Below are 13,028 nucleotides of genomic sequence, written 5' to 3' on the forward strand. Positions count from 1 at the left end.
TTTGGCTTGGATTTATCTATCAACATAGGTAGGTAGCATCATTCACTAGGTAGGTACTCAAAAATATTCGAGACTCAGTTCAAATACAGAATTGAATAGAACAATAGATAAGTAACAACACTGTACAAAGACGTATTGATGAAATGAGCTCTGATATGGAAAGCTTCTTGTGTAATTATCTGCAAACCACTCATTTTTCTATTCAATTGGACGAGTCTACTTTGCCCGGTAATGAAGCATTATTATTGGCATATGTTCCGATTTGTTATGGACGAAGAAATCCATGAAGAGCTGCTATTCGCAAAAACTTTGAAGTCGGACACTAAAGGCGAATCGATATTTAATGTCCTGAGTGATTTTTTTACAGAAAAATCTATTCCATTTACAAACATTATTTCGGTGGCAGCAGATGGAGCTCCTGCCATGTTCGGGCGATATCATGGGTTTATAAGCCATCTTAAAAGAATAATACCAGGACTAATTGCAATTCACTGTGTCATCCACCGACAACACCTTGTAGCGAAAAATTTGAGTGATAGATTGCACCAATCGCTTCAATTTGTGATTAACGCAGTTAATAAAATAAGAAGCAATGCTTTGAATACCCGTTTATTTGCACTACTTTACGATGAAAATGATGAAGATTTCCAACGACTGCTCTTACATACTGAAGTACGCTGGTTGTCGAAAGGTGCATGCTTATCGTAGATTTTACTCACTTTTCGAATCAGTGATATAGTGTCTGGAAACTCAAGCACCAGATTTAAAAGAAAATCTGATCAAATATAGAGCGGACATTGCATACTTAACAGATTTGTTCATAAAATTATATGACGTTAACTTCCAGTTACAAGGGGACAGCCTTAATTTAATAAAAACAAAGGGTGTAATTTCGGCTTTTCTTGGTAAATTGAAATTAATGAAGCAAAATATTACTCGGCGCGAATTCTCCCAGTTTTCACACTTGTCACAGATATTTGATGAGGATATTCAGACATACGCTCAACATTTAAATACCCTGCATGATGACTTCAAAAATAGATTTGAAGATATTCTGACGATGGAAATACCACCATGGATCATAACCCCATTTGATGAAACGGAAGAGGCGAATTTGGTATTACAAGAGGAGCTACTTGAGCTCAGCACCAACGAGGAACTGAAGGTGAAATTTAAAAAAGGCTATCAAACATTTTGGCTGCAGGCAGAAATCCCCAAAAAATATCCTGGGCTGTGGGAAATTGCGAGAAAATTTTTAATAGCGTTTCCCTCGTCATATCTTGTCGAAAGAAGTTTTAGTGCCGTTACCAACCTTTTAACAACAAAAAGGAGCAGATTGAACATCACAGAACGGGGAGATTTGAGATTACTTCTTACAAAATTGAAGCCAAATATTGATAATTTGTTGTCACTTCATCAAGTACATCCGTCTCATTAAAAGTATGACTATTTTTTATTGTTGATTTACATTTCAGAGTTCATTGCTGATTTTTTGTCAATTGTTGATTGTTTGTAATAATAAATGTTTATAATTTTGTATTTTTATTATTAGTACACAAGTATTATTTTAATAAATAGGACACAAGAAAATGTGCCACTTTTTTTTTTCTTCTTAACACCCCCAATTTAGGGTGATATTTTTTAGGAGTTTTGGTAATACAGTAGAAATGTAGCAGCAGGGGGTCTACCGAAAATAGTAAAACTTTGAAAGTGGTCCACGAGAAAAAAAAGTTTGGGAACCTCTGGTTTACATTGATACATTTAATAAGTATACATTTAAATTGCTGGCTTATCAGTATTTTATATAATAAAGCAATATATAATAATTATGGGCTATTACAAGAATGAATACAGATATTTTGTAGTTGGATAAAATAGAATTAATGTAATATAAGAAAGAAAGCTAACTGAATACATAAATTTTCATATTGAAACTTTGCTCATATTGATTGTATATCACTTGGGAAAAGGATAAATGTGGTTCTTAGCTTTTCTACATTTGAATGCTATTACCTAATTTGTTATATATTGTCACCTTATTGTTCAAGAGAATTGAAAAACAAGGTTTATGTTTTAAAGCTTGTAATTTTTATTTAATACGATTAAACAATTTATTGTATTTTAATATTTTTAAAGTATTATTTTGAAAAAGATATCAAATTAATGAATGTTGCCATGTTCATTCTATAAGTGTAGAACAAATTACTTATTGTTTTACATTCTTCAATGGTATTACAAATCTCTAGAGTGATATTCCTTTTTATATACTAAATAATTTATCCCGTTTCGTTTCCAAATATATTTCTGGCTTGAAATTATTGTATCCTACCTAAATTAATTTCTTTTTTGATATTTTGCTTGTACAATTGTTTGGATTTCTTTGTTGCCATCAATAAAGAAATCTATCTAATGATAAATCAGGCTGCTATTTGCTTTTTGGTACACAATTTGAATTCAGTTCAGTTTTCTAGTTTAAATTTGTTTTAAAAAATTAAAATTTTGAACTTTCTGTTCATCTGATTATAACTCTTTACATCTGTGCAAAAACTGAAAAAAAAAAAAAAAAAAGGCCAAGTAATAAAAATATATGCATTTGCATAAAAGGAGCAAATTTTTCTTTAGCTATTTCTTAAAAAACAAACAAACTAGATTTTCCTTTTTGTGTATCTGTATAACTTAACATTGTGAGAGTATGTAATTTTCAGAAGGAAATAAATCAGCAATAAAAATAAATAATAATTGGTCAGATAAACGGGCGGGATGGAATTGGAAAAAATTAAAGAGATATTTTTTTATAGAAAAACAAGTTTCCATTACTGTGCAAAAGTGAAAGTTAAAAAAGTTCTTTCAATAAGCATTTTTTTAAAAATTGCAAAATGTGAGAGGATTTTAAAATTAATCAGTGTAAGTTTTTCTGATTTTTTTTTTTTTTTTAAATTAAGAGAAAGTAAACGTTTTCAAGGTAAAAGAATATCTCCTTCCTATTAGAACTCTTAGTTATGAAATATATTTTTGATGTTATGGCCTCTTTATTAGAATCATTATTTAGAAAGAAAAAAAAGTAACTGAATTTATTAACAGTTATTCGTATTTTAAAAAAGATGCATGGTTTTATATAATTGATATAAAAATACATCTTTTATAAATATTCTTGAAATATTTAACATATAACATTTGGTATCATGATATTTAATTTTAACTAAGTTCTCTGAATCTCTTTTCACTTTGCTGTTTTGGAAAAATGGAAATGGTAAATTTATTTTTTTGTAAAGCTTTGATTTTTTTTTTTTTTTTACTTGGAAGAATTTAGTGTTCTTTTATAAATTTTTTAACGGAATATATGAGTCAAATTGGCGTTGTGGTATGGTTATGGTAAAAGAATGGTTTACTCTTTAAAAATATTATTGAAAATTTATTTTGCAGAACTCTGATGACGCTGAAGCAATGATTGATGAGGATACTGAGGACGATGAGGATGAACCTGTGCGTCCTAAAAAAGTAGGTTTTGATTTGACTTTTTGTCAACTAGAGGGATTCTTTCCCGTCTGTATACATAGATAATTTGGCACCATCTTTTTCGAATCTACATTGCATAAAATGTATCGCTGGAGGTAACGAGGGAAATGGAAAGTCTTCGAAAACGGTGTTGCACTCCCTCACATCGACCTTTGAGCATAGTGACAAGATGTGCCGAATTTTATTTCTTAATGTAGCAAAGAAAACCGAGTATGAATTTTGGATGTATCCCTTTCGATAGAGTGGATTCAAAATTTTAATGCAGGTCTGTAATTTTGGATATAAAATTGTGTATGAAATTTCATTTATCTAAGTTGTTTCGTTTTGAATTTACATACACGCGAATGTGCAGGCCGACAGATGGTTATTTCTCTTTGGTGGTTTTAGTCCAAAAATTAATACACATATATATTTCTGATGGTAAAACTAAGCAGCAAGTTTCCTCTTCTTTGCATTTCTATGTTACCCTTTTCATATGCACGCAGACAAATAGATTTCCATGTGACATAATTTGTGCATTAATTGTTAGAAATCTACGAGTTAGGTGTTAAGTCCATATGCTTAATTTCATCTATCGCACTCAAGTCGTTTTTTAGTCTGTTCACAAACCAAATTAATTCTAAAAATGGGTATTTTAAATTTGTAGAGCTTTGAAATGTGAATACTTATCAAAATCTTGAGCATGAAATTGGTTCCTGTAACACTTTCTCTTTGTGTACTTTTTATACGAAAAAGTAAAAACTATCAACTGTATTTGAGATGAAATCACCGGAAATGTACTCTCCAATATTTTCTCGCATACTTTTTAATATAGTTCTTATCCCTTTTCTTCCGCATTAAACCGTCGTCATAGAGAAAGGACATGAATATCTTGCATTGGTGTTTGTTTCGAAATTCAGATTTCAGGCGTGATTCTCGCATTTTTACTAAATTCGAATTTTATTCGAATTTTATTCAGAAGATTTTTATTCGTATTGACTTCATATATATATTATTGTATTTTGAAAACGCAGGTATGAAGAGGTGTGATAGGTGAAAAGTTTGTAATAATAACGAGCTCTATGATTATTTCTACTATATCCTTCTTCCATAATCAACGGCAAAAGTTTTTATTGGTTTATATTTCAGTGGAAAACTGCCAGTGTCCCCCCCCTCCCCTTCTTTCTTTTTCATTTGTTTCTGAAAAAGTGTAATTTCAATGTTAAATGTCCACCAAGGAAATATTTTTGTTGCTTCAGTTTAGAAATTCTAATTTGGAGCATTCATTTTTTCTAACCTCTTAATATTTCTTGCTTCGAGAGGTGTTAAACTGTGAAGAAAGCAGTGCTAAAAAATCTTTTTCTATAGTTTTATTTATTGGAATATATAATTACTGCTCAATCTTCATTATTCAATTGATAAATCATCGTGTAACAATTACTTCTGTGGAGAAGCTACAGTGAATTAAAAAGTAATGTTGAAGTATTTATTGATATATTTAAAACGTAAATGGCAAAAGCAATTGGTATAGTTAATTTTTGCTAACAGATTCCTGTTTTAATATATATAATTTATTTAAAAAAAATTAAATCGTATGTATTCAAAATTGTAATGTTTAGTGTACCTTCACTAAATTAAGGGAACAAATTAATTAAATGATTTATAAAACTACACATGACTTAGTGTATTTTGGTAAGTGTTTATTGCCATGAATGGCTTTATTTACTTATTTTTGTCACTCTTGATTTATTAATATTTTAATACTCAATGTTAATTTAATTAATTAAAAATACACTATATAATCAAAAGTACCCTGAACTCTCTCGGACTTGCACATTCAGCAGATGTTCTATGTGATTGGGATCAGGACTCTGAGCAAGCCAGTTCAATTACTCAACACCTATAGAATGTATTGGATCGTCATATTCAACCAAAAACGTAATAACACACTTAAATAATTATGCTCGCCAGTTTTCTTTTGCAGTATTTATAGTTCCTGCACATTCCAAAAATTAAGGGATAACCTTACGGATTGTGTAACACCTGGCACTGTATCAGAAAGTGGTCCCATCTTTGGGAGTTAGCTCACTTCTGTAGGTTTTGATTATTGGCACATCTGCTGGATAAACAAAGCATAAAGGTATCCGGAGGACGTTTACTTTCAAAATAATACAGAATGATTAATTTCCTATTTAAATCAAGGTAATTAAGTATTTAATAGCAGATTGAATTATAATAAATAATTATTTGTAAGCTGTTGGGAAATAAAGATTCTACGATAAGAAGAGGAATAGAAAACGAAGAATCAATAACATAATCTCAAATGAAATGTACTACACTGATATATTGGAAACTGAACTTCTCCTTATTATTTAAATTTTTCGTTATTACTGTTATTTTATGAAGCAAATAAATACTTATTTTAAATAAAGTTATTATTTCACAATGAAAATTATATATGAAATATAAGTGCCCAATTTTTTTAATGAGAAAGTATAGTTCGAAGAATATTGTTTCAAATAAATTTCTAAATGGAAATATTTTTTTAAAAAAGTATGTCTTTTGATTGCTCAAACTTAATCAGTTATGATTCTTTTAAAATTAAGAATTATGGTGAACAATATGAAGTATTTATAAACTGTAAAATTTATACAAAACATAAATATTCCCTTTGTTTAAAAGGGGTTTCTATTAAATTTTCAAGCATTAAAAGATAACAGAAAAAAGGCTTAGTTTTCAAACTAAATTTACTGTGCAAGAATTAAACTATAAAATAGAAAAATAATTTCAATTAAAATCTCAGAATATAAAAGTTGAAGAAACTTAAAATTGCCTTAACTATTCAGTCTTATTAATATATTATCACCTTTAACTATAATCATTTCTCCTGTTTGATGTTTCTACCCATTTAGACAAGTCCATGATGTACGACTAGACACATATTTAAATATAACTTTTTTTTTCTGTATCAAATAGATTTGCATTTCTGAAATAAATGTTTTCATCTAAATTTGTGATTAATCCCTCTAAACTGAAAATTATGCATATCTCTAAAATTTGTAGGTAGAAATGAGAAATTTTATGTCTACATACATGAATGTAAGTGACACACTTTACTAATTGATACTTTTGCACTATGGGGAATATATAGAACTTAAATTTCTTATTATCAAAACAGAAGTCAAAATTTTTTCATACAATATCCCACCTTATTTAATGAAACTTTCTAATTATGTGTCTATATATGTAGTATTTAGGGAAATAAATCCTTGCTCTACTTTTTTGGGACACCTTTTTTTATATATATAAAAAAAATGCGTCTTTGATTATTTAGATTCAAACATAAATCTTTTGGAGTCATATGGGCTTTTAATTTTCTCTATGCCTCTAAAAATTAATTACCAAAATTTTGACTGACATTTAACAAGTTCAGCTATTTTGTGTAGTTCTAGCTTCCAAATGAGAAGGGAAGGCCATCTCGAATGCATAAAATTCCAGGCCGAATTACCAATTGTCTTATATTTCTCTGACTATCCCACCGAAAGAACGCTACTTCGATTCTTGGTCATAGTTCAGCATTATAATTTTAAAACTGTTGTACTGTTGCAAAATTTCGAATAAAATAAAGACACGAATAATGGCAAAATCATTTACATTTATTATTACTAGTAGATGTGGAGAGGGAAGTATCTTACAACTTTAAGCGAGCAGTTTTTGTATTTATATAAATTTATTAATTTCGTGTATTTCGGAAACAGCTTTAACGATTTGTATAATTTTATATTTAGATAAGGTTTTGCTTTTTAAATTTATATATATCAGTGTCTTTCCTGAAAAAGCGCAATTTTACACACACGGAATATTTTTTATAACTAACAATTAAAATAAGTTTATGCAATTTCCGCTTCGAAGTATGGGCAGATTGGTATAGTAGTCAGAACAACATGAATGACGCATGTGTTGAGGATTCTAGGTTCGAGTCGCGCTTTTTGCTTTGTTTTTTTGCTTATGTATTTATATTTAATATTTTCGCTTTTTAAATTTATCTATATAGATGTCCTCTCTTAAAAAACGCAATTTTACACACATACGCATAAACAAAAACATTTTTTATACCAACTATTACAGCCTTTTCTATTTGCTCTCGTGCTGACAATGTCATATAGCGCCATCTCGTAAATCTTTGTGATACTTGCATTGTTGCCGTAGGATGATAATCTACTTGTACTCAAAATTTTCAAGATGATGCAGTATGACATTATCCAAATATGAATACGTTCGGCTCTCATCCAATAGCAAAAATGCATTCATGATTTTTTTATTTATTTAAATCTTAGTTCATATATAGGTGAGATTGAAAAATATTCATATGTAATCAGCATGTGATTCGTATCTAAATATTTTCTCAAAAAAACTTTTTTTGAGTGAAGTTCGGTTTTCCAAATATTCAAGCCGATAATATCCCATTGCATAGTGAAAATGATGTGAAAGTAATGAACAGTTGCAAAGAAAGCTTTAAAGGGGAATTACATTCTATGTGAAATTTCTTAATAATTGACAGACATTTTAGAGTTTATCAGTCTGATGTTTCCACTTTTATATTCAAGAATTTTGAAATTCCTATTAAAAAAAATCCCGCATTCTTGAAGCATTTTCTTATCTCTTATTCGGTTGTGAATACTCTCTGCGAATATTTTTTCGTTTTTAGCATTAACTAAAATGTTAACTAAATGTGTGTGTTTTTTCACTATATTATCATCTTCTTAATGCTAGTTATTTCTATTATTACTAAAGCTATGCTTTTGCATTTATATTCTATCAAAGCAAAATGTTCTTCAACTCAGCTATGAAAGGCTCAGATACTCTATATTGTGCCATATGATGTTATTCAGTCTTCAACTATTGCGAATATTGTGTAATGTCATACAATATTGTGCAATATACGTTTACTATCAGGTAATGATTCAAAAAGAGGATCAAAAGTAAAGAAGAGATTATACAAACCAGAGAGTTTCATAATAGTTTGTCAGGTCGTAGATGAAAGCTGTAAGCAGGAAAAGATGCCTAATGTTGAACTTGATGGAATGAACCAAAGTGCAAAAATAGCACAAATCCCCATTTGCATTTATTAAACCAAAATTATGATAAGAAGTTTTAAATGGGCATGGCCACAACCTCGATATATCTTACACCGGAGACGGAGGCATTAATTTATATTTTCCCAAACACACGTGTTATAGTTCCAAATTTGCAATGAGGTCCTCTACCGATCGTATTGAAAACTCGTACAAGATTTTTGAGGCAGCTGCGCTAAATGAAGTCAAAACAAAGCAAGTGCATGTGAAGATCGAGGTATAGGGTCACCTCATCCAAACTATCTAGAAGGATTATCGCGACTAAAATTGCTTGTCTGTGTTTTGTCTTTTCCTTACATATTTTCATATATCAAGTTCCTCTTCAGCCGGCTGGTAACGAACGAGATAATACTTATGTGTCAGCACCATTTCGCTATTCCAGTTCCAACTCTGGCCTGATAAACTGTTACAAAATTTTCCTATTTTGGTGTATACTATCATCATTCTTATTTTGTTTTCGTGTCAAATCTTGCATGCTCAATATACTTTTGTACTGTTTCATTTATGTTGATAGAACTACTAGTTTTAAAAGCCAAATAATAATATTTTAAATTTTAGATCATTTGTAAAAATACTTTTAATAGCTGGAAGTAATATAGTTGCTCCATAATGCTATTTATACATTTCCATATCGGTTTTATATTCGGAAATTTTCTTAATATTTTTCACTCATGTTTATCAATGCAGTTTTGTAATTAGAAATCTTTTTTACCAAATTTATTTTAGTCTTTTATTGAAATAAAATTATACACAAAAAAAGATTCTTTTTCATGTATGCTTAAATCTATTCACAGTCATATAGAAAAGGCAGAAAAAGACCAAAGAATAAGAAACGTAAGAAGTCTGTGAGAGTTTCAGAAGACGATGTGTCATCTACCAGAGCTTCAGATGACAATGTGTCCTCTTCCAGAGCTTCAGAAGACAATGTATCATCTGCCAGAGCTTTAGAGGACAATGCGTCCTCTACCATTTCATCATCAAGTTCCTGTATCATTTCTATTCATGTAAGGATATGTCATTTAAACTGCTATATTTTTATTCTAGTTTTTTAGTTCGCTAAAGGTATGTTTTAGAACTTTTGTTTTCTTAGAAAATCTGTTATGAGCTTTAAATTTAATTTCGCCTCTTAATCTGTTTCGAGGAACTATTTTTAGATTCTGGTTCTTTTCATTCTCCAGAATGTTGTCTTTATTTGATTGAAAATTTTATCTGCCTTTTAAGAAACGTGTCTTATATTCAAGAGCATAATATTTATTTTACTAAATCAGTTAAAAAAAAATTTTTAAATGCAGTGCTAAATTTAAATATTTTTACATCTCTTCATATTTCTTGTTTAAATTAGACAAGAATATAAACAAAATATCAATGGCAATGCTGTAGATCATCGTCAATTTTACTAATAAAAGACTTCATATCCACAATGAATAATTCCATGAACTGACCGAAATGTCCGATAGCGAACGAAAATTTTTCTAGTGCAATCTTTATCACATTAAAAGAAGTCGAAATACAAATGGACATAATATCTGTTACTTTTATATTGCATTAAAACTGCAGTATTGAAACAATTTTATATGCTGATGGGAATATGCTAATAGAGATAAAATGAATTTATCACCTTTTGTTATTTTATTGAAACAATTTGTTGATGTATTTTTCTTTGTAGTAAAGAATACTTAAATATATTTCTGCTATTTATGGATTTCTAATATAATTATTTCTCATATTTTTGAGTGGAAATGGCCACTTTCTATTATTATGAATAATGCTTAGTAATAGAAAGCATTATTATGAATAATAATATGAATTGATGCATTTGTATATTGCGAACACAACAAAGCGGAGTGCAAACTTCATGAGGATGTAGTTTTAATTTCGAATAGTTCCTCGTCCAATCACACAAACCTTTGGTTATTCCTATGGGTGGGTCTACACTATTGAATCATTATTATATGCAATCATTTGACACTCATAGGGATGAGCATGATTGAGGTCAATTCTAGAATGCAAATATGTAATATGGTCAATGTTGACTATTTCAAATGCACTCGTAGTTAACTTTCTGTTATTAGGACTTCATTTGCAAGATTTTGCATTTTGATGTAATGACAATGATGTAACAACATAATACTTATTATTTATTCACAAAATTTTATTTCTCATATTCTTATTTGCATTTTCAGAACAAAACAAAAATGTTTTGCATCTCTTTTTAATGTTTTGAACAATGGACAGGCATTTATTTTATGCATTCGTGTGTATTCTTATTAAATCGTAATGTTGTGTACCTTTTGTAATTGATATTTTGGTCTCATCGATTTCAAAATGTGAACTTTCCGAAATTTGCTTTTGTGGAGCTTTGCTACCTACATCATTATGTAGTGTACAGACATTTTACTATGTCACGCAGTTCTGTTTGATTTTATCCATTTTCTTTTTATTTCAAATTATAAAATGCATCAAACTTTTAACAAAATCGATTAGAATACCTTAAATAGAATGGAATAGGTATTTGTGCATTGAATTAAAAAACAATATTTTCTGTGACATAAAGAATTTATTTTAATAATTCTTTTAAAATTGAAACTTTTTTTGATTTGATATGATTAACTGTTTTTCAATTGTGATATTTTTTATATTTTTAGTATCGGGATTACAGAAAGATAATTCCAAAAGAAGCAAAAGTGCTTCTTAAACGGTGTGATGAAAAGCTGCCATCTTTAGAAAGCCATGCTGATGAAGCACCTGTCTCAGAATCTCCACCAGAAGATCCACCTGTACTTTCACCCGAATGTTGAAACAATATATCACCAGGGTGGCCAGCCGATAATTTTTTGTTTCGTATGTTGAGTAGTAAATTTTATTTTACAATGATTTTAGTTTTTAAAAAATAGAAACAATTTTAACACATTTAAGAACATATTGTGTTATAAATAAATAAATAAAATGAAATAACATCATTTTGAAGATTTTAGATGCATCCAGAAAAAAGGGAAATTCAAACAGTAGAAATGATGGCCACCCTGATAAACTCCTTGTATTCCATGGTGCGAATTTAAAATTTTCTGTATTTTTATAATAAAGTCATCCATATTAATTATCATTGTTTGCATTCACTCCGGTGACTTTTAATGATATAAAAACTATAAATTGTATCCATTATACATATTGATTTTACTGCTATACAATGTTCTATATTTACATACTTAAAAAAACTGTCTCATGGTATTCAAATTTACATTTTCAAAAAATGTGTCATTCTTGCATACATGATATATTATCTTATATTAAGAAAAATTGTTTTGTATTTCTCTATATCTTTACTAACAGTTACTAGTGTTTATATACTGTATCATAAGCATTTGTATATTGTGTCACAAGTGTTTATATATTGTGGCACAAGTGTTTATATATTGTGTCACAAGTGTTTATATATTGTGCTACAAGTGTTTAAAAATGTGTGCTATAAATGTTTAAAAATGTGTGTTATAATGTTTAAAAATGTGCTACTTTTGTGTATTTGTACAATAAATAAATTGTGAACAAATATTTGGAATTCATTATTTCTATTGACATTTTTAATCAATCTTTAATTTAATCATTTCTTAAATTTTCCTTCATTAGCACAACAGTTTTTATTAATTATTGTTTTCCTGAATTAACAAATCTAAAATATAATAATAGAATTTAATTTTCCTCTAATTTATATAGTAGATACAGTTTTTAAAATATGACCGCATTAAAGGGAAAAAAAATTTTTGTGTTTACTAATACAGAATAAAAACTTGCTTTACATGAATTTTTTTTAAGACCAGCTGTCCCAAGACCAAGGTTCAAAATAAAAAAATACATGCAATATATATTAGTATTTGAATAAAATTTTGGTTCAAAGTGGGAATGTTGGTAGACATTCGTTGTTCCAGAAATTCATCTAATGCTGCTAGTAATTCAGATCGAAATGTTTAACTATTTAGTGTTATGCAGAATGACTCATTAAAACTATGAAAGAGAGTCATTAAATTTCCTCATTTGTAATATTATTAATATTTAAATATTGGGCGTGCATAATTCTTGTTTAAATTTCATAATCTTTGTAGATGATCATTTTGAAGTAAATAAAAAAAAAGGGATTCTAATTTAAAAAATGAATTGGAACTAAATTGAAAAAGGATGTTTAAATAAAATTTATTTTTATTTAATGAACGAAGAAAGCCGAATAATCGACAAAAAACAATTGAGCAAAAATACATTAAAAAAATTAGCTGTATTTTATATCAGCAAAAGAAAGTGTAAAAATTAACTTGTAAAAATTAAGTATTGAAATTCGAGACAAGTTATCATTAAAGAGATTTTTGTGTATTAAGTAGTATGTAAAAATTAAGGATAATTATTAATTAG

At 28.7% G+C, this 13,028-nt stretch overlaps 1 protein-coding gene across 1 annotated transcript in view; it reads left to right on the forward strand.

The window, feature by feature from the left end:
- Positions 1 to 12,130, forward strand: part of LOC129960943 (cytokine-like nuclear factor N-PAC) — a 32,839-nt gene extending 20,709 nt beyond the window's left edge. The window contains exons 5-7 of the mRNA XM_056074699.1: positions 3,424 to 3,498; positions 9,425 to 9,634; positions 11,276 to 12,130. Of these exons, the coding sequence (XP_055930674.1) occupies positions 3,424 to 3,498; positions 9,425 to 9,634; positions 11,276 to 11,428 (438 nt within the window). The 3' untranslated portion in view covers positions 11,429 to 12,130. The remainder of the gene's footprint in view (positions 1 to 3,423; positions 3,499 to 9,424; positions 9,635 to 11,275) is intronic.
- Positions 12,131 to 13,028: the final 898 nt, after the last annotated feature.

Source organism: Argiope bruennichi, chromosome X2 (assembly GCF_947563725.1).
Source record: "Argiope bruennichi chromosome X2, qqArgBrue1.1, whole genome shotgun sequence".
Taxonomy (NCBI): Eukaryota; Metazoa; Arthropoda; class Arachnida; order Araneae; family Araneidae; genus Argiope; species Argiope bruennichi.